Source organism: Sipha flava, unplaced genomic scaffold (genome assembly GCF_003268045.1).
Source record: "Sipha flava isolate LNK unplaced genomic scaffold, YSA_version1 501_pilon_pilon, whole genome shotgun sequence".
NCBI lineage: Eukaryota > Metazoa > Arthropoda > Insecta > Hemiptera > Aphididae > Sipha > Sipha flava.
In genome coordinates, this window is record NW_020273373.1 from 1 (window position 1) to 23,563 (window position 23,563).

General features: G+C 27.4%; 2 protein-coding genes and 2 long non-coding RNA genes across 5 annotated transcripts; 1 reads left to right on the forward strand and 3 right to left on the reverse strand.

Moving 5' to 3' along the window:
* Nucleotides 1-7,607: 7,607 nt before the first annotated feature.
* On the reverse strand, nt 7,608-12,766 carry LOC112690383 (ribosome biogenesis protein BOP1 homolog). The gene is made up of 12 exons (XM_025564397.1): nt 12,590-12,766; nt 12,364-12,515; nt 12,184-12,301; nt 11,787-12,122; nt 11,065-11,232; nt 10,816-10,990; nt 10,520-10,729; nt 10,336-10,439; nt 9,994-10,167; nt 9,823-9,922; nt 7,908-8,103; nt 7,608-7,831 (listed from the first exon to the last, which is right to left on the reverse strand). The coding sequence occupies exons 1-12, from the start codon at nt 12,650-12,652 to the stop codon at nt 7,678-7,680; spliced, it is 1,950 nt and encodes a 649-aa protein (XP_025420182.1). The 5' UTR covers nt 12,653-12,766; the 3' UTR covers nt 7,608-7,677.
* Nucleotides 12,767-12,971: 205 nt separating this feature from the next.
* Nucleotides 12,972-17,253, forward strand: LOC112690384 (cytoplasmic tRNA 2-thiolation protein 2). 2 transcript variants are annotated; one of them, XM_025564398.1, is made up of 10 exons: nt 12,972-13,082; nt 13,165-13,259; nt 15,029-15,103; nt 15,165-15,364; nt 15,424-15,646; nt 15,711-15,846; nt 16,256-16,399; nt 16,469-16,618; nt 16,691-16,921; nt 17,155-17,253. In XM_025564398.1, the coding sequence occupies exons 2-10, from the start codon at nt 13,201-13,203 to the stop codon at nt 17,251-17,253; spliced, it is 1,317 nt and encodes a 438-aa protein (XP_025420183.1). In that variant the 5' UTR covers nt 12,972-13,082; nt 13,165-13,200. The 2 variants fall into 2 exon arrangements, with proteins under 2 accessions (XP_025420183.1, XP_025420184.1); XM_025564399.1 differs by having other exon boundaries at nt 13,183-13,259.
* Nucleotides 17,254-17,375: 122 nt separating this feature from the next.
* On the reverse strand, nt 17,376-20,516 carry LOC112690388. The gene is made up of 4 exons (XR_003149212.1): nt 20,407-20,516; nt 19,681-19,781; nt 19,348-19,486; nt 17,376-17,922 (listed from the first exon to the last, which is right to left on the reverse strand). It is a non-coding gene; the product is annotated as an uncharacterized LOC112690388 (long non-coding RNA).
* Nucleotides 20,517-21,142: 626 nt separating this feature from the next.
* LOC112690385 lies at nt 21,143-22,352 on the reverse strand. Its single transcript, XR_003149210.1, has 3 exons — nt 22,244-22,352; nt 22,013-22,159; nt 21,143-21,265 (listed from the first exon to the last, which is right to left on the reverse strand). It is a non-coding gene; the product is annotated as an uncharacterized LOC112690385 (long non-coding RNA).
* Between the last annotated feature and the right edge of the window lie 1,211 nt (nt 22,353-23,563).

Sequence of the window (23,563 nt, forward strand, 5' to 3'; positions counted from 1 at the left end):
CCGAAATTCAATTTCATTTTACGGGTGCTGCGGTAACGTTACACCAGCAACCGGATCAACTAATTTTCTCAAATTTCAACTTTAAACCGTACAGTATTATGTACTTTATTTTGTACAATTCCCAAACCAGAGGCGGCTCGTAGAGTTCATAGAAGTTCGAGTACAAAATTCTAATATTTCCCCATTATCTATTATCACAGTTTACCACCCTCAACTTCTGTTGGTAATTCATTTAATTGAATTCTTTATTATGTACTAAATTATTTTCCATTTTTATAGGTTAATTCTATATTCTGGAACATCTATGTTAATACTTTTTATTAAACTTTTAGATTCTTAACGGAGTGATGAACGTGTTTATTTTACAATGATGTGTGCTTTTTTTTTTATTGTATCTGTCATCACGTTTTGGAGTGGTAATAGTGCTTTGATTTTTGACTTCAGCCCCTCTTTAATAATTTAATTTAATCTAGTTTATACTTAAGGTAATTAATAGTAAAAAAATTTTATTAGTTTTTATGAGACTCTGTAATAACCCTGAAAAAGTAACGGAAAAACAGGAATTATGTACAACCACTTTTTGACTAAATCGATTTTTTGATTTTGCTGTAACTCAAAAGCGAATCATTGTAAATACTTGAAATTTTAACCAAATGTTTATATTAGCGTTATATATTTATGATTAAATTTTCAAAATATTTTTAGTTCATTGAAATTTTCGATTTTTTTTAATTTTTTTTTTTCTTTAAATGCCGATAAAAAAAATTTGGCTCCTAAAAAAAATCTTTAAAATGTAATATAAGATGTTTATTATATACTACCCCACTGCAACTCAACGGATCATTAGGCATTGTATTTAATAATCAATTATTTCTATTTTTAATATTTGCCGTTTATAATATGTTATCGGGAATTTTATTGACAATTATTTCTGAATACTGTTTCTTTTCATTTTAAAATTCATACCATACAGTATAACAAATAACAATCTGGCTAATAATACAATCATTGTTTATAATTTATGAGTAATGATTGTTTTGTTATATTTAGTTTTGGTAATCCAGTTGCAGTTGTGTATGGACTATCGAGTTGTTAGTGCGTTAAATATTTACGTAAATAAATATCAAATATAATAAATATTGTGTCCCGAAAAAATATCGACAAAATGTGTGATTATTATGATATTACATGTAGGTGGACAGTACTGCTATTGCAGTGGTCAAATCTCTACTGCTATAGCATTAATATTTAATTGCGTTTCTGACGGTTCTTAAGAAAAAAAACCAAAATTCAGAATGTCCATCAATGTGTTAACAATAATATTGTTGTTTGGATGGTTTTAGGCACGTAGAGCATGACAACGGGTGCACGCTGGCCAATCCGCCCTTGTGGCGACCGCACAGGTCGTCAGCGTTGAACCGCCGATTCTTGTTCCACGGTGGGGACGTGACGACTGCGTCGACAATCAATCCGAAAATCAATCCGATGAGCGACCCCGTGCTCCACAGCCTTCGACACGCCAACCGTATATTCACGAGGTCCACGTTTATGGCGACCACTTAGTGGCACGTTCGCTCCATCCGAATGGCCACGCGACCGACATCGCAAAACGGGTCGATGACCGTGCCGAAAGTGCACCTCCGGATGATGTGCGCGGCCAGTGTTTCAAAGTTGTGGCGTCAGATCTTCCGTTCCGGTGCACGCGGCCCATCCGTCTGCACGCCGACGTCCACGTACTTCCCTTGCATCTTGGTCCTCATGAAGCCGTTAAATCTACCGAATCATCGACGCTCCGTCTGGGAATACACGTCCCGGGTGGTAGACGCCTGTGTGGCCAATGTCGCGGCCCGAAATTATGTTGCGTGTGCTTTCCATAAGTGTTATATGGTATTTTGTTCATAGCCCCACCATACTTCAACCAGCACGACTGAGAGGACACTTCTAGTCATTTCGTCTTCGTACCACTAATGGTTAGAGTAACGGGAGCCTGGTCAGCCACCCGCGTACCTTCACGGTCGCTAACTAACGACCGAAGTGAGCCCGCTACGTTGGAATCGGTTTTGACACTGGAACAATCCACTCCTGCCGACCACTGGGGTTCCGAAGCCCCTGAGGCGGTAACAATACTCGATAAATAACTCATATTGTGGTTTTTTAAGTGATTTCCTTCACTACATTTTAACCCTACTGCCAGGGGGTTTTTGATCATGACTTTTTTTTCCTCTTGGGCGGCGCTGCCACCCGAGGCTTAAGAGCCCGCCCTGTCCTTTATTGAGAACCGCTTTGTCAGCCCTCAGTTCGTCGACCTGTCAAACATGAGAGACAAATCTTGTAGAATTCACGAAGTGACGTTCGTCTATTTATCTGTAAGAAATTGAACACACATCAAATTATTGAACTTGCCCCTTAATAAATGTTTTTAACACCAGGACATTTGCTATTTGAAGTGTTATGTTTAGGTAGAGTTGTGAGTTTGTATTATCCATTGGTATAAAACTGTATTATACATAGTATTATGAAATATTATATATAACTGATTATTTTTAGAATTACTCTAAATTTGTATTTAATTTTTTATTTCGTAATTATTAGGTATTTCATTATTATTGTATGTTAAGTAAAAATTCAAGAAATCAAATAGTGTATAGTTAACAACTTGTTTTGTGTTTATTACTTATCTATTTGTTTGTATCTATTGTATATTAATATTTTTAATGTACACAATTTAATAAATCTTTATTAAATCTTTTTATAAATGGTATAATATAAATCCCTAATAAAAGGGATTGATAATCATAAAATAGTATATAAGTTAATGTATATATATTGTTAATTTATGATGATTATATATAATAAATAAATTATACACATGGTATAAAATTATTTTATATTGACGGTATATAGAAATAAAAAAAATTAAGGCGTTATTTATAGAATTAATCTCCAATAAAATACAGTATTATTTTAAAAATTAAAAATATACAATATAATTGCAATCATTTTTATTTAGCATTCAGGTGTTAGAAATGATAAATCAATTTATTGTACTGTTATAATATTAAAATATTGTAAATATAACTACAATGAGTAATAGTATATAAGTATTAAGTATTTCTATTTAAAACAAATGTATATCTATATTTCTTATAATTGCAAATTATCAACCTCTCTCTGAACACAAAACTAACCCTCTCATACCAGATTTCTTACGAAGTTCAAAATATGATAGATTTAAACACATTTTTAAGAGGACGCTATACCAAAAACAAAACGTATGCAACGGCCAAAAGAATGCGCTATTAAGTGTTTTCGCGATCCGCAAGCACGCGACGTTTGAGCCACGCTCAGTACTCGCAGTCGGCGGCCGGTCGACGATTGTACTCGTTCGGGAGCGGTGTTTATTATTTTCTGAACATCCGTATGTAACGGGTCGCGTCAATATAAAATGCATATATAATACGTAAGTGCCGCTGTAATATTTTCAATATTCGCGCGTAACTACGAGATTTATATTTATTGCGTTATTAGGTATACGACATATGTATTACCCTCAGTATTTCATAAAAAGTATGAATTAACTGTATTATTTTAATAATATATAATATCTCATAATAATGTACAACTATAACCTAAATATCAAAATATTAGTTTTCTAATAGATAAATGTATTACATATATTTTACGTTATAGTTTTGTATATGTGCCTACCACATATAATTCTTATATAATAGTTTTTGTGTATTTTTTAACATGATGCAGTTGTTAAAGTACTAATAAAATTGTATAATGAGTTGGTTATAGGTGGATAAGTAATTTTGGAGTGGAATATGATAATAACACGTTTATATCTTTCTTTAAAGTAAATTTAATTTTTTCTTTTGTTTATATTGATACTATTTTTTATTCTCTCCGATTCTCTTATATCTGCCTTGAGCATACGTTTAGGGTATAATGGATTGACAATCTCTGGGAGCAAACATTCGTTATAAAATCTAAAATAAAAGAAGATTTGGACATTTAATACAAGATTCCTGATAAGTTTGTGTGCCTTTATTAAAAAAAGAAAAAAAATGTCTACCGGAAAGACAAGACAAACTAAATTGTTATGAGCGTATGAAGAACGGGTTTTAAGCTTTTATTGAATCTTTTATACCTAGTTTCAAATAAGTATAGTTTTAGCTAGGTATATAAATGTTATTATATTTTACTTTACAATTTCTACAATTATTAATATTTAAAATATTTACGTACCTACAAACTAGCATATCATTAGAAGTCAAATCTTCCGTTTCTGTACTAAAATTATTTTCAATAATTTCAGTTTTTTCAGTATCTGTATACGTCGATTGTTTTCTAAAAAAAATTAAATTTACCTAATAATTTTATTACCATATATAAAAAAAACTACAGTGTAAAATTTTATAGCTATTCTAAGTATAGAAAAAAACTTAAAAAACTTGAATTAAAATAACGGTATATTCTAAAATGATTTAAAATATTTGTTGATATTCAAAAAGTATAAGTCGTAGAAAATTGAAACTTTCACTAGCAATTGAGAAATTTAATAAGTTTAGTATATATTATGTTTTAAAAAACACGTGAAATAATTAGATACTTACACTACATTCAGTATTTCTCCTTTTTGTGTTTTTTTTCATACGTAACCGCCGAGATAGTTTACTTACCTGGGCTCTTTGTTTCTTTGGTGCCATTATATTTTTTAACACCACAAAAATAAATAAGAAAATTGACTGACAGATATAACGCGCGTATACGATTAAAAAAAATGTCTCTGTTACTGAACAAACAAGTATATATGTTACTAGTTCAGTTAACTTACACGAAGTGAACAATTGGTGTTAAATATAAGAATAAACAATTATTGTACATGGGCTAAATTTAATATAGGCACAGACATAATATTGTAGAGTTTATAAATATCTAAAATATCAAGCAACTTCCAAGAACTGAGTAATTTATTAAACTTTCATTTGCCTTTTATAAACCTTTTATTGTAGAAATATGAAATTCATAAACAAATAATACATATCGCTGTAATGATAACTAACTCTTTTATTCCAAAATAAAAGACTAAATATTACTGACATATTATCTTATTCAGTAACATTGTATGCATCATACAAAACGTAAAATAAAATAAATAATATGGGTATAGCCGTATGCCTGTAACGGTCAACTAGCGAATCATATATTTCATATCTAAAACTTCCATGTAAATTATTTTATAATTTTGTTCATCATAATAAAAATTACTTTTTATTATAAAATAAAACTAATTACACACAATATATTTTTAATTTTTAAAATTTCTAAGTATATGTCATACTTCCGTGTATCCAACATATTTTTAACACATTTACAATATATGTAGGTACATATTATTACAAGCTTTGCAAGCTCATGTGCTGCCGATTTAGCTTTAATTAAAATATTAACAAGACTTGGCAGTGGCGTGCTCAGCTTTTTTGAAGGAGGGGGGAGATATTCATTTTTGACTTGTCACAGACCCTACATTTTTTTTCATGTAGATAATATACCATAACAAAAAAATCCAAAGGAGATATATAACACCCTGATCCCCCCACCATGAGCACTCCACTGAGACTTGGATGTCTTTGAACTATAATCAGAAATAGAAAGTTTCAAAATTAAATAATTTCAAGTGCTAAGGAATTATCTAACGCTTTATTAAATTTTGAAATGTACAATTTTATTACTAAACGTGGGCTTCAAAAGGAGTGTTCAAACATTGTAATAGCAATACGATTTTTTTTTATGTTTTCTTATAAGTGTTGAAACCTGTAAACGTAGTTTTAGCAGATTATAACTTGTAAAAAACTTTAAGCGTTAGACTATTATTTCAATAGAAAACCAAAAAGTCCTATCTTTAGATAACATTGACATATTATTAATTTTGCTCCGGCGGAATATCAGTTAACTACTGCCCTGTAGGTAATAAGTATTTATAAAAAAACATTTTAACAACAAGAATTTAGAATTGATGTATATAGTATATTATTATTTATTTTAATTTTCTGGAGTTTATGAATTATGTGTGATTTCATATTTTGTGAATATCAGAATAATAGCAAATTATAATGGACGACATAAAATAGTGTGAATAATATAAAATCAACTGATGATAATCGATAATCTTATTTCTGAATTCTGGTTATTTCTTTGAACTACAATAATTATTATTTATATATCACTGTCTACCGATAACGACGACGCATTGTCGTCGTCGTACCGGTTACAGTTATTTCAGCAGTGGAATGGGGGTTTAAGTTCACCGATCGAACGCTAGCAACGGGAACAGCGCACAAATCAATGACGAATATTTATATGTACCATAAAACATTGTTAAAAACTGTTTTACGGGAACATAAAATACACAGGCTATATTTATAATAAATTTATGAAATTTTCACCATGTATTGGGGAGAATTTTATCTGTGATGTAGTGTTTTTATTTTTTTCATATTTTGACTCATCGTAGTTTTATAAGCTTTTTAAAAACATAATATCATGCATATTTGAGCTTTAATAACTCCTTTCCTAATTATTTTAATAAAAAAAATAAAAATACTACGTCACAGAAATAGTTGTCTTCTATATTGTGTAAAAATTTTGAATCCCTAGGGTGATTATAGCTCTAATAAAACGTATTCGCGTGAACCTTGTTTTTGGTCTCAATATTTACGTATGTAGCGTCCTCTTAAAAGCAATTATTACACTAGTTAATAAAACTTCAAACACATATCAATATAATTATTTAATTATCATAATATTTGTGTAGTTGTATATTTTAAGTTTAAAACGTAATAATGAAACTACGAATATAATACACGTCATCAATAATAAAACAATTTTCTATTTTTTTTGGCCCTCGTATGTACGCCACTGAACATAGTAATTTAATATTTGTTTTGGATGACATACTCAGCCAATGTTTTTTTTGAAAATTGTATATACAATGATAACTACAAATCCTCTTTAGTTCATGTTACTCAATATATTTCTATGGAATGTGTATATATAATCTTAAATCATCCAAATAACTTTTTTTAAATGAAAAAATCATTATTGTTAAGGAAAGTTTTAAATTTTAAACTTGGGTTAGGTTAGGCAAAATTTCTTGGTAACAGCTGCTTGTTGTTGTGTATATGGCTGCGCGGGTGAAACTCCTACGTGGACGTTGTGTGGTGCAGGCAGTGACTAACCTAACCTAACCTAACCTTTACTGGTTGGAGTAAAAAACACCGAAGGTTGTTTATAACCAAAAATAGATAGGAGGATAACTCTCGACCTGACCAAGTGACATGACACTCGTGGTCAAATGTTTCGGGATCATCGTCGCAATGACAAGATACCCGGGACTGGTAATCCTTCCGACAACCCAATTTGGTCGGAGGAATCTGCTGTTTCGATCTTGTCAAAAACATCTGTAACTAATAAGTAACTCCTATAGCTAATATACGGTCTGTAATAGTAGGTAAGTGTCTGTGCAAGCTAAAAAAGCCAGAGAGAACCCATATCAAACCAATGAATTTAATTAAGTTTGATAATTCATAATTTGTAATGTGTATATTATTATATTATCAGGTATATTTGAAAATAATAGTTCTTAGTCTAATTTTAATAATTAATAAAAATTCAAGTAAACAGCCTAATAGTTTTATCTGCCCCGCAACTAAACACCCATGGTTCCGTAGGATGGAATGTCACACCAAAAATACCAAAATCTGAGAATTCCTCATGTTCTTTAAGTAATTTTAATGGAACAACCAAAGGATTTTGAAGTAAATCACTAAAAACAAAAAAAACAAATATTTAAGATGATAAAATCAAATATATAATAAATAATAAGTCACACAACAACTTACTTATAAACCATTCCATGTGAAACAATTAATGCCCGGTCATCAGAACCAGATGCAAATAATGGATAACGTTTATGGAAGGCAACTGAACGTACAGCAGTTGAATGTAATCTAAGAGTTTTATATGGTTTAGTAGAAAGATCAAGATCAAACCATAACAGCTTTCTATCATATGTTCCAACAATTACATTGTCACCGCCTAGACAACAATAAAATTAAGTAACTTAAATGAAATATATATTTATATACAAATTATTATTTCCTAATTTATATTTTTTTTCATTGTAGAGAAATATTTTGTTGTTGAAGAATAATTTATTTAATTATTGTTATTATTAGAATAGTATGAGTATAAGAATTGATTAAAAAATTATTTTATTTTTTTATTTATTTGAAGTAGGAAATATAATATAACATTCAAGGGCGTAATTTAGGGGGAGGCCGAAGGGGGCATTCGCCCCCCCCTCCATGGCTCGTATTTTTTTTGAATACAATACATTGATTTATTCAAAAAATATATTGTATAAATAATTAAGAATATAAATTACTAGTCTATCATTATAATATGATAATAAATTCAATAATATGTCAATTTGATTATGGGTATCAATTTTTTTTATCTTCATATATCATAACATTTTTGATTGTAGAACGAATAGTGGTATTATCTTCCAAAGATATCACTACGATTATAAACATTTACAACCATAACGAGGTATTTATCAGATAATAAAAAGTAATTTAAAGTAACACTTTTTTTACCACATATTTACTAGTTAGTTATTTTTTGATGCATTTATGCATATTGTATATTTTGGTATTTATTAGAGTTATATAAGTCCTTATTAATTTTACTCGCCTATTTTTTTTTTTTTTTTTTACAACATAATATCTGGTACTTTTTGTTGTGCATAGGTATTTAGTCATTTTTTTGTTTGTATTATTTGTTTATACATTATAAGTATCTTATATAATCTGTAAACTTTGTATATTGAACATAATGGGAAATTAAAATACACTATATACCAGGGGTGGCGAACCTTTTTAGGTTCAAATGCCAAATTTTTTCTTTTCAGGTTTTGAAAATCAGTTACGTGCCCAAAGAAAATTATATTTTCTAAGACTATAAACAAAATTACAGATTTATTACATTATTTTTATTAAACTTTAGTCATTCTTAGTGAAACACAAGCAGCAATTGTTTTGTTGGTCAAAACTTTTCTTTTCGTCAATTTAATTACATTTTTTATGGTGAATAATCTTTCACGAACATAGGTTGACGAAAAATATGAAAGCTTAAGGAATATTGTCATTTTTAAAACATATATAATTTGTTTATTTGAACTTCTTACAACGAACATTTTATTAATAGTGAACATTTTTTTTCTACAATTTCAATTTTTTGCGCTTCATTAAAATTTGGTCAATGTGCCATTTTTGGCATGCATGCCATAGGTTCGCCACCCCTGCTATATACTATTTACTATTAAACCATTGAGTATGTAGAAATTCAATGGGGGTCCGAACTCGACCCCCCCCCCTTGGGTACACCTCAGTAATGAACTGTAAATTATTTTTAAGTTTGTATAGAAGAAAAATTAGTTTTGCCCCCTCCCTCCCTCATCACCTCAACACCCTTATGCCCTTGATAACATAATATTATTATATATATTATATTATTTATATAATATATAAATATATTGTTATTTTTATATTGTAATAAAATAATAATATTAATTGTTATCACAAATTTTAAAAGGAATTTCACACTTAAAAATCTTAAAATTAACCATAGAATAAAGTATTGTTTTAATCCTATTCAAAATATATAATTCTTAGTCAGATAGACTAAATGTTTCTAATAATGAAAATAATTTAACATGCATACAAACTATTAAAAATTATAAAATAAACATACCTGGATGAATAGCCATTGAAGAAATCCATTTAGCATAACTCATTAATTTTTTAAATAATTCTTGTTTAACCAAATCATAAATTCGTATATTTTTTTGTGTCTGATAAATAAAATATCAAAACTATTAGATTTAATTACAGAAATAATTATTAAAATACGATTGATATTTACAGCAACAAATAAAAAGGGCCTTATTGGATGAAAAAGAACAGATTGCACCAATCCTTTAGATTTAGCAAACGGTAATTGGGATCGTCTTGTAGACATCTGATGAATTAGAACCGATCGGTTAGCACCATCAGGCATTACTGTAGCTACATAATCTCCACGACCATGCCAAGTCACCTAAAATAAATTGAAAATTGTATTATTTTAAATAAAAATAAATATTAATTTAACACTCCAATTTAATTTTATAACAACTTATGAGCAAAAGATTTTATACATAGTTTAAGTATTAGTATGCTTATTGAACAAAATTATACTATACAAACGTAAAAATTGATAATTTACTTGTTTTATTTCTTTGAAATGATTTAGTACAATACGAATTCCGTTTGCCCATTCTTCATTTGTTGCTTCATCCCATTGAACAACTGCTTTAACCTTTTCAGAAACTATAAAAATGTCCATAAATATCATAAATTCTATAAAAATATCTAACAATTTTAACATTAAAATTCAATGCATAACAAACCAATAGATGTTTGAATTGGTGGAACAGATAGAATAGAGTCTGTCTTAGAAACAACTAAATGGTCACCAACAGCAGGATTTATTATCAATAATTTTCTATCAGCTACAACTGCAATCAATGATAATGCTTTGTTTGGATTCCATTCTACACTACGCACAATACCTCCAACTGGTATAGTTCTCAAACATCGACCAGTTCTAATTTCCCATACTGAAATATAAAATAAATACTGTAACAATAGCTTACTATAAGTGTTATAAATATATGAATATCTTTTTTTTAATTGTATAGATTACTTTTAACAGTCATGTCATCAGATCCAGATAACAAGTATTGACCAAGTGGATCAATAGATATACAACGAACCATATCAGTGTGTCCATTAAATACCAATGATTGAACTGTAGGGAATGGTTGTAGATCTTTAGGACTTGGCAATTTAGGTAATAGATCTTCTGGCTCAATAGTTAACTAAAGCGAAATTGATACATTCATGTAATAATTACTCTTAAAAATATACATATACAATAAATATGTTTACATACTCTCATTTTTCTCGCTCTAGGACACAGATATAAATCCATACATCTTGTAAAACGTTCCTTTATAAATTTGGGGTAAGCGGGAACTTGTCTTAAGCTAGAATACTTTTGAGGTACAAAATGTAACTTGCGCTTCCATGGAGTTTCTTCTTGTTTTTTCCATATTTTCATCTAGAACAACATTAGATATTATTTTATACCACACAAACATAACATTTTATAACCAGAACTCAGAAATGCATATTAACATTTCATAGGAAGTTACATATTCAAAATTTGAAAAGATACAAATTTATAACATATTACATACAATCAAAATAACAAAAATCTTTGTTGTAAATTTGGCATACTTTGGTAAAATTATGTACTTTTACGTAAACAAAGATTTTAAACATATTTATAAATTATACTATACTGAGTATTTATTGTAAACCAATTATGATCAACTCAACACTTTTTTCTACAATAAAAGATTAATTTTCATCAAGTGTTGCTGTTGTCATTAAAAATATACAAATACGCTTATTTATAAATAATATCTTATCTTAAGTAATACAATTTAAAGTCTTTAAATTTAAAATAAATATTTTTTTTTTGAATAGTAATGCATTTTTGTTATTTTAAAAAAATAATTATATAAAATACTGTATATTAAACTTTTTTTTAGTGAATACATATTTAATTGTTATGTAGTTTACAGAATACAGAGTCCTGGTTTTACTTACTTCTCGATCATTGAATAAGAACTCAGGAGGAGGATTATAAGACTCTGCATGAGAAGGTAAATTTCTCTTGGGTGCAGGTATATGATCAGTTATTCGTCTCATATTTTCATCTTCAGCATCATCTGTGCTCCACATCATATAGAAACTACGTTCTCTTTTCTTTTCACGTTCTCTTCGCTTTTGTTCTCTGGTTTTAAGCAAACCAGCTCGAATTAATCTAGCATATCGTTCTACACGTTGAGCTTCCTGTCTACTGGCTATGAATGAACGTTTATGATCAGCTCCATTACGAATTGGCATATTCATAACTTCTGATGTAAACCATTCAACCCATGGCTAAAAATATACATCACCATATAAATATTAAACAAATAGTTATAAGAATGAAAAAATATACCGCATAATCCTCAAATGCTGAATCGGGTATTTTACTAGATTCTATTCGTTGAATCAATTCTACATCTTTATCACTTAATACAACATCTTGACCAGTTTGTAAATCTCTAACAGTACGCCTGAAATAAACAAAATGTCTGTGTATATTTGAATAAGTTGAGAGTATAATAATAATGTCTACCAAAAATCAGGGTTCTCCATCTTTTCCATAAAATTATCCAACTGATCGCCTCGTTCAGGCTTAATAATCTTTTTGCCATCCCAATCATAACCGATATGTGGATACTCATCATACCAATTCATAGGTATATTGCCCACAGTGTTTCTTATATCCTTAAAAAATATAAAAAATCATATTAAATGAGTTAATACAGAAACTAGCATAATGCAGGTATAATAAAGCCTACCTCTTCGTCAGAAGTGTCCATTTCTCCTTCATATTCTATATCGGCGGACGATTTGTCTTCCATTGCACTTGTCGATATTAACTATTAACTTTTTGAAAATAAAAACACGAGAGATAACCTATATATAAGTATAATATGTATAATACTGTAATTCTATAATCCTATAATCACGGTGAGGAACACAATATAATTTTGCGGCACGACCGGTGTTAAGGAGTCACATGGCTGCATATGGTTTTCACCGTTGCTAACGTCCGGATGGTGACGAGTTTGCATAAGTTACTAACTTTGACCACAATCATGGTCTTAGAAAATATCTTCTAAGACCGTGACCACAGTTGTCATTATCGTGTTTATCTCAAAAAATAGAAATAACACATGTGATAAGCTGATAACTGTTGAATATGCAAAAGTACTTGAAATCACAGATATATAAAAATACAATAATATATTTTTATAAATTCGTGCCTTAAACAGTGTATGAACAATAACGGTAAGTATTATTTTATATTACTCATTCGAAATTGTTCTTATTATTTTCGTTATATCTGTAATACTGTGGCACGTTTTCCAAGAAATATTGATCAGTGCAGGTCACCATCATCTCACCAATGTGCAGCGTAAATGATGAAGGTGCTGAAAGCTTCGAAGAACTTAAACCCGATGAACCGTGAGTTACGCTGTGACATAATTAATGTTTTATTAGAAAAATATATCACATTGTTACTACTACATTCAATTTTTTTATTTCTTATTTACAATTTGTGTACCTAACATGTAGTCAGTGTCATATTTAGACATATTGCGCCCTGGCGCAAAAAAAAAAAAAAAAAAATTGGCGTCCCTTTAAGGGGCCTAACCTCAGGAAATATAGGAGATAGATCCTCATGAACCTTTTAGATATTCTAAAATCAATGCTATTTTTGTGTAGTAGGCATGCCACCACACGCCGCATGCAAAAACATAATACACCGTATTATTCTAAATAACTTATTTTTATTGATATTATCACAACAAATTTGGAAACTAGTATTATGTATATTAATAATATTCTGGATAACTATATTGCTATAAACACATTAATAATATATATTAATAAATTAAATACATTAACATTAATTTATGATACTGTTATTAAAAACAAAAAAAATAATAATTTCAAAATAATTTTATAAGTTCAATAATTCACAATTTCTGACCACAAAATTTTGGCGCCACCATAAAAGCCAGTGCCCCCCCCCCCTATATGCGGCCCTACATGTAGCTCCTGTAAGGCCTTTATCAAATCTTGTACTTTTTATATTCTTTCCTAATATAGGTACTTAAAATACATTTTGTAATAATTTATATGAATTGTTGTGGCATATGTAATTTTATGAATGGTTCTTTTACCTAACAAAACGTTTGTAGAGAAATACCTATGTTAATTCTTTGTATTTATTCCAAATATAATTTTTACGTCCTAGTTGTAATTTTTGATTTATCTAATATTAATATCAAAAACAATAAGGCCTATTACCCATGATCAAAACCAAGCAGCCTTCTAAATATTTAATTTAAAAAAATAAATAAACATTATTTTGCTTGGAAATAAATTGATATGGACTACGTAATATGGCATTATTATTATTAGTACTTAATTATATATGAACATTAATGATTGCTTTTTATTCTTGATAATAAAGTAAATTAGTATTCATTCGGTATTTAGTATTTAGGTACCTACTCTTATTGTAGTATTGTTCTTATATTATTAATAATTTATTTAAAATACATTTTTTACTGATTAAAAGCTTTTATTGTTAAGTAAAAAATTATGATTATTAATATTTTTAAATTATATTAATAACTTATTATTAAAAACTAATATCATGTATACTATTAAACCTTTTTACCACTTAGGTCATGACTTGGGACCGGATTTATATGCAAATGCATATATGTATTGGAATAAGCTTTTTGAAATCTGATGAGCATTGTCCCCGATTTAGATCTTTCTTATTAAAATAACATATATAATATATATATATAAATAACATAATTAAACATTCTTTAAGACAAAAAATGTTAAATGGTGACTAAGACGACAAAATATTTTAAAAACTTTTTTATACTTTTTTTAATACCATATTAATTAATACTTATTTTTACATTAATAATACATTTCACATATTTGTACATATTTTATAGCATATAGCAGCATTTTTAGAAGCATATTTTGAGGATTTTTTGTGCATATAAATCTGGTCCCTAGTCATGACAATGCCTTTTGTTAAATTATTATTGTAATTTAAATTTAAGTTTATTATATTATTACATTATCGTGGTTATGCTAATATAGATAAACATTGCATATAATTTATTTTTTTTATAGACTTTGTATACATATTTAAGCCTTAATTTGTAATCTGTTCTATTTATATTTGATTTTTTTTTCAGATTAGAATTAAAATGCCGTAAATGTTTAACTGAAGATGGAAATGTCATTTTACGTAAAAAAGATGTATATTGCAAGTAAGTACCTATTAATTAAAATCGTTAAATCCTTTGTGTAATAAAAATTTTGATCTCCTAGGACTTGCTTTATACCTATGGTGACTCATAAGTTTCGTGCTACTCTTGGCAAGTCAAAATTAGTAAACAAAGGTGAACGTGTTCTTGTATGTGTTAGTGGTTCTCAAAGTTCAGTATCCTTACTGCATTTAGTCTGGACAGGCCTTCAACAATCTACTTATAAAAGATTAACATTTGATCCTGTAATAGTATACATTGATGGTAAGTACATTTTTCCTTTGTTAAAATTGAATGTTATTAATTTTGAACACTAATTTCAGAGAGTATTTTATTTAAATACCCTCAAAATCAACAAAATAAAATTCAAGAGTTATTTGAAAAATATGGTTTATCTTATCACATAGTATTATTTGCTTCAGTCCTTTATTCAAATAATTGTTTAATTGAGGACACAAATATTGATCAACATAATAATAAGTTAAAAAATATTTTTAAAAATATATCTGATCTTACATTAAAAGAAGACATGTTAATGAAACTTCGGTAATTATTATAAATGTATTTATAAATATATTATGTGTATTGTTTTTTTATTATTATTTTTCAGAAAACATGCCATAACTAAATTAGCAAAACTATTAGAATGTACACGAATAATAACAGCAGAAAATGAACATAAACTATCCATTCGATTGCTTTCTAATGTTGCTTTAGGACGTGGATCACAAATCGGTTTGGATATAGTAAAGAACAATATTTTACTTTGTATTTATGTTAGATCTAACTCGTATGTGATAATTTTTAATAATGAATTATTAATAGTTATGATATTTTTTAATTATCAAACATATAATATTTTTTGTCTAGTGTTTAAATTACACGGGCATGAAAAGATAATAATATATACATTTGAGGATTCAAATATATATTTTAGTATAAAAAAAAGTTAGTTTTTATTTTGACACAAAATAAATTAAGAATACGTTCAAATTTTACTACTGCATGTAAATTAAAAATACAATATAAATTAAACTATTTCTAATTCTAAAAATTATTGGTTATTTATTTGTTAATACATTTATTATACTAGTTAGAATAAAATTGTAAATGTTAACTTCAGAAATCATCAAGTCCAAAATTATTTAATTAAAGGGTCTTGCTGTTAATGATAAAACAAATAGTAAAAAATCTTTGATAACTATACGACCATTGAGAGATTTGTCTGCTAAGGAAATCTCATATTATGCTTTGTTCAATAAGTTGGAAGATTATGTTCATTCAAATTTTTTAACAGCTGTATGTATTTAATGAATATACTTTTACATTGTCATAAGCCGTTAATGAATATATTTAAATTATTTTTAGACAAATGAAGATGAATCGATACAAAAAACCACAGAGCAATTCATAAATAATTTACAAGTTGAATTTCCTTCTACTGTGTCAACAATATTTAGAACTGGAGAAAAAATATCAGAAAAAACTTCTCGTACAGCTTACTGCTCTATGTGTCAAGTATGCCATTTATTATATGTATCATTTTTTTTTTTTTTTTTGTTACATCATATTTCTAAAATAATTTTTCAGGGCATTATGGATATTGAAATGCCACCTTCATCAGCAATGGAAGCAACAAAATATTCAAAATATGTTTCACTAATGGGCCTTAAAGCTTTAGAACTTAGTTTAAACAACATTGACAATAAAGAATCTGACCTAAAGCGTTGTAATGGATGTTATTGTAAAAATAATCAAAATTCAAAAGAAGAATTATTAAAAAACTTGTGTTACGCGTGTAGACACATAATTCAAAATTTGGTAAGATAATTTGTAATTTATTTGATAAAGAGTATCTATCCAAAATTATAATATTAAAAAAAATATTGAATGAATTTTTTGTCAGAAATATAAGTATTAAACTGTAATAACTTTTAATCAGATATGTTTTCCTTAAAAAATGTAGTGATTAAAAATTTGATAGCTTTGATAATTTTTACTTTTTCTTTAAATGAAAAACTGATCTAAATATTAATATTACCTAATACTTTCAGGAGTCTTTGGATGATTTACCTGAAGAAATACTAAAGAAAAATTCAGAAAAATTGCAATTTCAAAAAATGGAAGAACAAATAAAAGATTTTTTGTTATGATTATCAATAAATATTTAACAGAACCCCTTGTGTTAATTTTTTTAATTCGTATCATAAATATAATAATATTATTTTAATAATATACTAATATTTTATAAATAATACATTTTAGTGTTATAAAAAGTAATAAATATACACATATAATACTACAGTGGTCGCCGCTTATAGTGTTCACTGTTTATAAGAACAAGCCGCTTATAGTGATCAAAAATGCCAGGAACGGAACAAACAGCCGTTATAAGTGCATTTTTCGTTGCTTACAGTGTTCAGGTTTTCGGTTATTGTGATTAGAAATAATCATCAGAAACATAAAATATAAGTATAATTTACAATAATATCACTTGTTTTTGTGTATAGGGAAAACGATTACAAATGACAATTATCTTAATCGTGAACTTTAATCGAGCTAATGTTATCTAATGTAACCCACGTAATAAGCGACACTTCATATCGTACATGTTTGAAACCGTTTTTTTTCTCATAAGAACCGATATTTTTACACTTTATACCCAGTTTTGTTTTCGTCGTCGTTCAGTGTACTGTTTGTATAGTATGTAGTTGTATACTGTATTATGGCTATTAGGAGCACACTTTCAATAGTCATTGTTATAAATCCTTAAATACGCGTATACCCTCTACTTTTTTTGCCAAAACACCACTGAGAGTATCCTGTAATTTCAAAAGCGGTTTTACTTATATTAATACCTTTCGCAATACCTAATCGACATATCGGTACTGGTTTAGTTGACGCCCGCCAACCCGCATATTCTCCCGCCACTAGGTATTTAAAAATAATAATTATAACGCAAAAAATAAAAAAGTACGAACAATTATATTAAATATTTTATTCATGAATAATGTTATAAAATAAACGTTAAAATTAAAAATAAATAGACTTATGCAGATGGCCAAAATTCAGATCCATCTTTTAGTATTTCCTTAAACGGATCACGTTCGTTAAATTTAGTGCGCCACATAAACTCTGCCAAATATGAATCGGGGAAGTTTTTCTTAGTCCCTATTCGCTTCTTATTTCCCCATTTAGCACTTCCCCACATCATCTCAATATTCTGGGTATGAACTCCACTTGTAGGATTCACAAAATTATTTTGTGGCTTACTGTTGAGTGATTATAATCTCCGATTTTGTAGATATTATTATAGGCTCGAATTTGATAAAATGGTCGATCCAACTCGTATACGTTCATAAATTATTGGCAATATAACGTATTTTCCGACCGATCAGTTACACATACGACGAAGCACTCCTTGTTCTCACGACATATGCCACCAAAAACCCTTTGCTGCGGCAGTATTCGACCTGCATTATTTTTACGTCTGACAAATAAACTTTCGTCTATTTCAACAATACAACCAGCACCTCCTATTTTTGAATTGCCGCGAGAAAGTTTCCATAAACATATTTCTCTAATATAATTCTTTCTATCTATTACAATAGCTTTGCTCAGTCCAAATTCACGTTTATAAAAGTCCACCGATGTAAGTTCATGAGTCCAACCATAAATAAAGTGAACAATAGTTAGTAACTTTACCTTTGTACTTTATAACCAATTATTAGTCTTAACACCTTTGTCTTTTCGACATGATCTTAAATGACATCGCCTCCGGCACTTTTTTATATCTAAAACCATTTCGTGTTCATTGTCACAAGTCCGAGTATAATATTTGCATTTCGCAAAAAAAGTATTGCCGATGAATTATCATGCACGTCAATATAAATTTGTCGAAAATTCATATTAAGTTTTAGTACTGCGGTATTACATATATGATTTAGGTACTACAGAATATTTAAGTATGACGACGACTGCATAACTAAAGTAGATGTTCTATACTATTAAACACAGTACCACTGTTATTGCAGCTATCTTGTTAATTTTATTTGAAGGATTTTGCAAAAAATTATTTTTAAAATATCCAATAATTGAATTTCTAACGTACATATATACAGATAATACCGCGATTTTTCGTATCTTTTTTATCTGCAGTATAATAAAAAATACGAGAAATATTAGTGGCGGGAGATTACGCGGGTTGGCTGGCGTCAACTGAACCAGTACCAAAAATTCATACTTACATAATAGATTGTTTAGTTTATTTAAAAGATACTAGTAGCATACAATGTGAATATGCATTAATTGCTGGTCAAATTGAGCTATTTAGTCATATAGTTCAATGTATTCTTTGATTAATTATATAAATTCTACCAATTACCACTGAAATAAAATTAAAATATTTTAACCCTGATTATTATTTATTAAAAAAAAAAAAATACTTACATAATTGATTGTTTAGTTTGTTAAAAGATTAAAATATAATATAATATAGATATACATATGTAATTTGTATATTTTATTCCTTTATTCCAATTTTATTTTATTTATTAATTTATAGTCATCAGATAGGTTACCAGTAGAAAGCAATATGAATTTGCATAAATTGCTGGTCAAATTGAGCTGTATATAGTTCACTGTTATTTTTGATTAATTACACCAATAATACGAATTGCCACTGAAATAAAATTAAAATATTTGAACCATGGTTATTTTTGCCAATAATATTATACATAAATCATTTAATAAAAAAAAAAATTCTAATTTATTAATTTTAAATTTAACTTACCTACCATTAAATAATATAAAAAAATCTTGTCGGAAAAATATGAAATCTAATTTCCATACAGTGACGTATTTGTGGGGGGGCGATGAGGGCAATCCCCCCCAAGAATTTTTTTGACCAAGACAATTTTTATATAAGTAATGGGTATTTTAATAAGAAACAAAAATTATGATTTATTTTATAGTATTACTACATTTGAAAACGTTTCAAATTTTACACTTACTCGTATTTAAATAACGCAAAACGCTAAATATTTCATAACGTTTTAATTGTCAATAACGGTAAACGGAAAATTTTTTAAACGTTTGAATCCCCAAAACCCCTCCCTGCGACCGCCACTGGTTAGGAACAACTAGTGCACCAAATTATTTTAATAATTATACAACACAACATATTTTAAAATATAAATGTTGACTGTTGATTAATATATTGTAGTGAATTTAACTATCTGAATTTTTTAACAAATTGTTATGATATACAATTTTACAGTATTTATAGCTACAAATATAATACATACCTATCACCATAATATATTATAATTCTACGTTTATAATATTAAAACGATAAATATAATATATAAGGTCGGACTCGTCCATCACAATTAACCACTTTTTTTAATTCATTATATAAATAAATAAATATGAGTATATATTATCTAACGATAAAATATTATAATATTAGTTTTACACTAATATGTGCTATACATGATAAAGTACGTAATAAAAAAATTATAATACTAACCGAACATCTCGAACTTGCTGATTGTTTTATAATTATAGCATGAGATAATAAACATTTTGATAAGTATAATATTCATTGTTATCGAACATTAACAGTTAAAAATCATTTATAGAACTATTTAATTCAATTAATTGACAAAATAATTGTATATAATCAAATAATCCAATTACATCAATATCAATGTCATATAATTTGATGATAATAAAATTTCCTAATGTTTATCATGTTTCAATATGATTTTATAATTACAAGACTTAAAAATATAAATTTTATTAAAGACACTTAAAAGTAATTATTGTCGTTTATTGTCGAAATGTATCGAATTTCGCTGCTTTAATTCCTGAATAATTGCATGTCACCATAAAGCAACGCATTATTTGTTTATACACTTTCGACGAGATTGGACAATCTTTAAATGAAACCTACACATTTTTAATACAAATGACAGCGGTAAATAAAGGATATGTAGATTGGAGTGATCAGAGAATTCCCATTAATTAAAAAAAACGATGTAAATAACGATAAGAACTGATATATTTGGCAATGATATAATAAATATTATATACATATAAATACATTGTTTGAACTATGGCATTTTTGAGTTGGCGATTGATGGATTACATGAGTTAAAAGTTCTGAAAAAAAAAAGGTTAAAATTAAACATGAATAATTAATAACAATAACATTTTGAGGCTGTACTACAATTTATATAAAGAATTGAATCATTGAAAATATAATTTTTTAAAAATTATAATTATGTAACACTAATAATTTTTAATATTAATTAATTTCTTTTGTAGTAAATGTTAAATAATACAAAATTAAATAAAAAATATTTTAAATAAGTACTTAAATTACTCATATTACTTTAAATTTAGCACTACAAATTACAAATTATAACTTGATTATTTTAAATAGACATTTTTTTATTAGAATTTATACCTATATAATTTCATGAATTCATGATATTTATAATAATACATTAATTTATATTTTTTCTTAATTGTTGAATACAAAATTATATTTTTGTGAAAATAAATTTTTTAAAACTCATATATAAAATTTATAATAAAATTAAATATTTAATGTAATATACATTTTTTTTTTTATTTATGTAGATAATTTAAAATTTATTTTGATAATTACACTTATTTTTTAAAAAAAAATTACTGTATTAATTGCAGATAATGAAATTATTTGTGGCATACCAATAATCCAATGATGTTTTCAAGTCTTGTATTAATAATAATATTAATTAATATGAATATAATCAACCGACTAATTACCTATATTGTAATTTATAATTTTTATGTTTTTAAAAATCAAAATGTTGTTATTTTTAAATTAATAATTAATATTTAGAGGTAGATTTAAATACACACCATCAATGAGCTCATTTTTGGTACGGCTTTGGCGACAGTCTTGATGACCTTGGCAGATTCGACTTGTCCGACGACAACGATGTTCATGGATACCTTTTCAGCGCCCATTTTGGGTTTTAGTTGGTTTTTTAGGAATAGAAGTGAAAACTAAAATAGAAATAGTATAAAAACAATATTATTATATTTTAAAATGTGCTGCTGAAAAATAAAAACACATAGTTTCATACTCACCAAAGTAAATATTCACAATAAATCGTATTATACCGAAATCGAGATCTCTGATGCCTTTATATACATCACTCGCTTCGGCAATTTATAGTAGACTGATGTGGCGTGATTATCCGATAACATTTCTTGTTTTTCCGATTGGCCTATCAAGCATCGGAAGATGTCTGTGTATTTTTGCTAATTAATATTAATAAAAAATTCGTTTACGATTTTAATTTAGATATTTTGAAAATATTGGTTTAAAATCGAATGAGTAAAAACCTCTATGATTTCAGAATGTGTCTTTTATTGGTAGAATTTTAGATTATTGTATTATTAAAAAACTGATATTTGACAATTTTGAATTAGTTTTTAACAAACCAATTCGAGGTACTCAAACAATACATAATATTATTAATAAATAGGGCGCGGATTTTTATGTAATTACCTACATATATTTATTGAATGTGAATTTTTCAATTCTAATTAAAAATAAGCACGTTTCATAACACCCTGAATAATATGAGACCTTTTTTATTTTACATATTTTCACATATTTTGATGTAAATACATATTTTTAAATATTTAATTAATATTTACATATTTTGTAAATATTTCAAATTTTCATACCATTTCAATACAGTTTTTATTTAATTTACAATTATTATATTGTAATTAAATGAAAAAAGATATTTCAAATCTTAAATCAGATACTAAAACTGCTATTACTTCTGATATGTAAATTAATAACTTGCAAAATAATTTAGCAAATATTTCCAAAAAAAATTTTTTCATGGTTAAAATAATAAAATATAAGAAACATTGAATCTAATAATAGTTGAAAGTCTCGCGATAGTGGAAAATGCAGAAATTTAATGAAATTAAGTTCAAGTAGAATTTGGAGTTATAAAAAAAATTAATTAAACTACGTACTGGGTAATACGTTGGTTTATAAAAAAATGAAAACTATTTGATATAATCTTATTAATATAAATGAAAATATGTCAAATTATATTGAAGTAACACCATTCGATGTATGTGGTATGAAATATGCCCCATTAACCTCGGTTGACGTTGAAAACAGCCTCAGCCGCTACGAGTTGACTTTGAAATCAACCGCCATACATTAAAATCTTTAAATGTATGTCTTATCCAATCGTTCCGAAGAAGACAACATTGAAGATGATTAAATGAATAATTATTAACTAATAATTAAAAATTAATGGAAAATACCGATTTTTTTGTTAAATATTTTACGTTTTTTAATACATATTTTAGCAAAAATAAGAACATAAATATTTACATATTTTGATTTTTTTATTAGATAAAAATCCGCGCCCTATT

What these genes read in the sequence shown, in the direction of transcription:
- LOC112690383 (XM_025564397.1), bottom strand. Translation starts at nt 12,652, where the DNA reads ATGGAAGACAAATCGTCCGCCGATATAGAATATGAAGGAGAAATGGAC. An exon ending in TCTTATTCAATGATCGAGAA is followed by an intron (nt 11,233 to 11,786) that starts GTAAGTAAAACC and finishes ATGTTGTTCTAG; the next exon opens with ATGAAAATATGGAAAAAACA. An exon ending in CTAGAGCGAGAAAAATGAGA is followed by an intron (nt 10,991 to 11,064) that starts GTATGTAAACAT and finishes ATTTCGCTTTAG; the next exon opens with TTAACTATTGAGCCAGAAGA.
- LOC112690384 (XM_025564398.1), top strand. Translation starts at nt 13,201, where the DNA reads ATGTGCAGCGTAAATGATGAAGGTGCTGAAAGCTTCGAAGAACTTAAA. An exon ending in GAACTTAAACCCGATGAACC is followed by an intron (nt 13,260 to 15,028) that starts GTGAGTTACGCT and finishes TTTTTTTTTCAG; the next exon opens with ATTAGAATTAAAATGCCGTA. An exon ending in GACATGTTAATGAAACTTCG is followed by an intron (nt 15,647 to 15,710) that starts GTAATTATTATA and finishes ATTATTTTTCAG; the next exon opens with AAAACATGCCATAACTAAAT.